Source organism: Poromitra crassiceps, assembly GCF_964638095.1.
Source record: "Poromitra crassiceps genome assembly, chromosome: 2".
Classification (NCBI taxonomy): domain Eukaryota; kingdom Metazoa; phylum Chordata; class Actinopteri; order Beryciformes; family Melamphaidae; genus Poromitra; species Poromitra crassiceps.
The window spans coordinates 15608454-15613453 of NC_139624.1; the positions used below are offsets into that span (position 1 = coordinate 15608454).

The 5000-nt window shown below is 40.8% G+C and overlaps 1 protein-coding gene across 2 annotated transcripts in view; it reads left to right on the forward strand.

Moving 5' to 3' along the window:
* The window catches only part of l3mbtl4 (L3MBTL histone methyl-lysine binding protein 4), a 52055-nt gene that overhangs the window by 19302 nt on the left and 27753 nt on the right, over positions 1–5000 (forward strand). For both annotated transcript variants that reach the window (XM_083652077.1, XM_083652078.1), the window contains one exon: positions 3512–3657. In XM_083652077.1, the coding sequence (XP_083508203.1) occupies positions 3512–3657 (146 nt within the window). The remainder of the gene's footprint in view (positions 1–3511; positions 3658–5000) is intronic.

Sequence of the window (5000 nt, forward strand, 5' to 3'; positions counted from 1 at the left end):
ACAAGTTAAACTGGTGATGTTCATTAAGTTTCAAGAATCTGAATTATTTCTCTAAAAGAAGTCGCAACAATAACATTTAGGGATATTTGGAGTTATTCCCCCGACCAGCGAATCAGTTATGAAGCACTGCAGAGATAGCAGAGAGTTAGCAAAGTAGAGTATAAACCGAAACAGTAAAATAATGCTGATATCTGAATGTACAAACAGGGAAGTGTAGCATTTATTGGCATCTGTAACTGTGGAGGCACAGTTTCCCTAAAAATAGAAAAACTACATAATGGGGCTTTAAGGTTAGGGTAAAATATCAGGGTAAGCCAATCAGAGGCAGAGTCGGGCGGGCCATGCCTTCACCATAGTAGGACATATGTTGCTTCAAGGTATGTCCTTCAATTTAAAAGCGCGGCATCAGATTTTTTTAATTATAATTTACCCCCCACTCAAAACGGCCCCGCGATCCATGTTTGGGTCCCGACCCACCAGTTGAAAAACCCTGATCTAGACCACATTTGTCTATTAAATGGTTAATGTATGCATTACCCAACATTTAGCATAAATTAAAGGTTTTAGTTATCAAGACATGTCAGATCTAGTTACACAGATACTTAGTTAGCCTTAGAAATAGGTATTTTACAACTTTCCTAACCCATGATAACTTAACATACAGCTCTGTTTAACATGAAACCTCTATATAGTCTCAAAATGCATTTGAAATTCATGTTCAGCTAACTGGAGCATAATACTGCAATTATGGATTGGGGCTTTAATCAAAGATCATTTACTGTAGTTCACATTGACAAAGTCAGATGGGTCGCACCTCCACTGCCTCTGAAGATAACTGTGTGCATAGCCTACATCAGTGATACTCAACTTGTGGCCCGGGGGCCAGATGCGGCCCACGACTGGCCCCCCATCTAAGAGATGTTTGATTCATTTTCTTTTTGGAGAGAGCCTTTATTTATGAAGAGGGTTTACTCTGAACAGATTTGAGAACTGAATTGAAGTGACCAAACTGAATTTCTAACTTTTCTTGTTTATTGTTATGGGGGAGGGACTACAATCCACTACAGAAGAAAATAATATTATTAATCTTAGTTTATTAACTGGCCCCTCGCCTCCTGTCATTTTGCAAAAGTGGCCCCTGGTCAAAGCAAGTTGAGTATCCCTGGCCTACATGAATTCCTCCATGTTTACCAATAGATGGATAAATGTGTAAAACAATGTGTCAGATAGTCAAAAGCCAGGCTAATTAAGAAATGTATTGTATCAGAACAATGTATGATAATCCAGGCAATTTGCTTATTTGTAGGCTACATCTATTCATACTGTCATACATAAGTTTATTCTGTGAGCTTATACATTATAACATTTGTACAGACTACTTTATGTAGCCTAAAAATATATATAGATATTCATGAGGAGCAGAATAGAATGTATGTAAAACAGTGTGTCTAACAGTTTTGGGAGGGGGTGTGTGTGTGGGAGGTGCGTCGAGAAAAAAAGGTGAAATTATATGTATTATTGATAAACCAAATCCTGCCTCATCATAAATAGAAATAAAAGGAAGGGAAAGGGAATACCCATGGCATTGTGTTTCTGTAAATCATTCTTAACCTTTTTCATATTAAGGACTCCTAATTTAGTTCACCATGGGGCCATGGACCCCCAATATGATGAAATTTGGTTTCTCAGATGCAAATCAGATTTTTTTTAATGTAGCCTAGATATGATTTTGTTCAGAATTCCATATATATTAGGTTGAGAGAGACAACAGAGAATCTTGAATCCTCTCCCCTGACCCCTCATTGAGAAGCACTCCACCACTGACTTGTTTGTGCAGAGAGAGAGGAGGGAGGGGGAGGGGGAGCAGAGCAGCCCAGCTGGAGCCACTCTGCTCTCGTGCAAATGAGGAAAAAGCAGGGGGGGGTTTTTACACGGCGCACTGCACGTTTTGACACGAATAACAAAAAAACCCCAAACGAAAAACGAAAACTGACTTGACAGCGTTCAAGAGAACAAGTTGGCGGACAATTTCATGTGTTCACATCGCTGGTACCTCAAAGTTGAAGTTAGTGGCGAGGCGAATGAAGGGAAATGACGCGATTTTCGTAGGTATAACCCAAACAAATCAAAAGGAACCATTCACCATGACGTGTACACAGGGGTTGGCTATAATTTAAGTGACAGACCAAAGGACAAATCAAAAAATCCAGTTGGGAATCCACTCTTAAAGGCGAGGAGTGACGATTTTTTGTTGTGCCGTTTTTATTCCAGCGGGCTGAAACGCTGCATTTGCTCCTCTAAACAGAGCTTGATTTAATTTATTATTTCGGCCTTTTTCAAAATTATTTTTTCATTTTGTAGTAGTGATGGTGCATATTTATCGATACAACCCGTGTTTTTATTTAAACATGACCCGAAAGTATGTTTAATACTAGATTGAAATGAGCCCAGAATGCAGAAATCTCCCATAGTGATTACATTACAGCGTGGTTAGAGCGGTGGGTTTGTCCTGCCTAATAAATGTGACCCGCTCTATTTACCTCTGCCAGCCATCCATTGCTCTGGTTTCCATCCGGGGTCTCAGAGCTCAGACTCAGTTGAGAGCTCAGAGCAGTCATGGCATGGTAACCCCCGGAGCGTGGCTGGATATTAAGGAAGCACGATAATGATCATCATTAGGTTTACAAACTGAGGAGTGGGCGGAACAGGAGCTTCCATCTCTAACAATGTGATGGATAGCAGACAGAGACAGGGTGAACACGCTGCACCAACGTAATACAGCATTTTCTCATTGTCTCCATGATAGAATAAGGATATGAGCCACTGCGTGTCAAGAAAATAAGCTATTTACAGGACGTAAATACACACATTACACATGCCCCATATCCCTCTGTTCCATGACCCTGCTCAGAGCATTATAACATTGTGGTGCATCGATATTTAAAAAAAACATTTAGAGTGAGTTAAAAATCATAATTAAAGCTGGAAATACAGTCCAGGTTGTAAAAAAGCTGAATCCTCCTTTAAAGAGCAAACTGTACTTATCAAATGAATAAACATGAACAACACATTCTTGAAGTATGCTGAGCCATTCAAAAGGTCATTTACAGACCTAGTTACCCGTCTCTCTCTCACTCTCTCTCTCTCTCTCTCTCTCTCTCTCTCTGCCTGTCTCTCTCTCTCTCTCCCTGGCTGTCTCTCTGTCCCCCTGCCTGTCTCTCTCTCTCCCTCTCTCTCTCTGTCTCTCTCTCTCTCTCTCTCTCTCTCTGCCTGTCTCTCTCTCTCCCTGCCTGTCTCTCTGTCCTCCTGCCTGCCTCTCTCTCTCTCTCTCTGTCTCTCTCTCTCTCTCTCTGTCTCTCTCTGCCTGTCTCTCTCTCTCTCTCTCTCTCTCTCTCTCTCTCTCTGTCTCCCTGCCTGTCTCTCTCTCTCTCTCTCTCTCTGCCTGTCTCTCTCTCTCTCTCTCTCTCTCTCTCTCTGCCTGTCTGTCTCTCTCTGTCTCTCTCTCTCTCAGGCCCCCTGTGGTTTCAGGTCAGGGATGAGGCTGGAGGCGGTGGACAGGAAGAACCCGGGCCTGGTGTGTGTGGCGTCTGTCACTGATGTCATCGAGCAGCGCTTCCTGGTTCACTTTGACAACTGGGACGACACCTACGACTACTGGTGAGACAGACGGGCAGAGACAGACAGACAGGCAGAGAGACAGACGGGCAGAGACAGACAGACAGGCAGAGAGACAGACAGGCAGAGAGACAGACAGGCAGAGAGACAGACAGGCAGAGAGACAGACAGGCAGAGAGACAGACAGACAGGCAGACAGACAGACAGGCAGACAGACAGACAGGCAGAGACAGACAGACAGGCAGAGACAGACAGACAGGCAGTAGTAGCCTCCTGGTGTGTTAAAAGAAACAACAACAAACGAATCATGCCATGTATTTATATGAGTTTAGTTTATGACTTTAACTGTTACTGGTGTTACTGGTCCTCATCTCACAGCTCACTTTGTTTTAAATGTATTTCTATGAGTTTAGTTTACGACTTTAACTGTTACTGGTGTTACTGGTCCTCATCTCACAGCTCACTTTGTTTTAAATGTATTTCTATGAGTTTAGTTTACGACTTTAACTGTTACTGGTGTTACTGGTCGTAATCTCACAGCTCACTTTGTTTTAAATGTATTTCTATGAGTTTAGTTTATGACTTTAACTGTTACTGGTGTTACTGGTCGTAATCTCACAGCTCACTTTGTTTTAAATGTATTTCTATGAGTTTAGTTTATGACTTTAACTGTTACTGGTGTTACTGGTCGTAATCTCACAGCTCACTTTGTTTTAAATGTATTTCTATGAGTTTAGTTTATGACTTTAACTGTTACCGGTGTTACTGGTCCTCATCTCACAGCTCACTTTGTTTTAAATGTATTTCTATGAGTTTAGTTTATGACTTTAACTGTTACTGGTGTTACTGGTCCTCATCTCACAACTCACTTTGTTTTAAATGTATTTCTATGAGTTTAGTTTATGACTTTAACTGTTACTGGTGTTACTGGTCCTCATATCACAGCTCACTTTGTTTTAAATGTATTTCTATGAGTTTAGTTTATGACTTTAACTGTTACTGGTGTTACTGGTCGTCATATCACAGCTCACTTTGTTTTAAATGTATTTCTATGAGTTTAGTTTATGACTTTAACTGTTACTGGTGTTACTGGTCGTCATCTCACAGCTCACTTTGTTTTAAATGTATTTCTATGAGTTTAGTTTATGACTTTAACTGTTACCGGTGTTACTGGTCCTCATCTCACAGCTCACTTTGTTTTAAATGTATTTCTATGAGTTTAGTTTATGACTTTAACTGTTACTGGTGTTACTGGTCGTAATCTCACAGCTCACTTTGTTTTAAATGTATTTCTATGAGTTTAGTTTATGACTTTAACTGTTACTGGTGTTACTGGTCGTAATCTCACAGCTCACTTTGTTTTAAATGTATTTCTATGAGTTTAG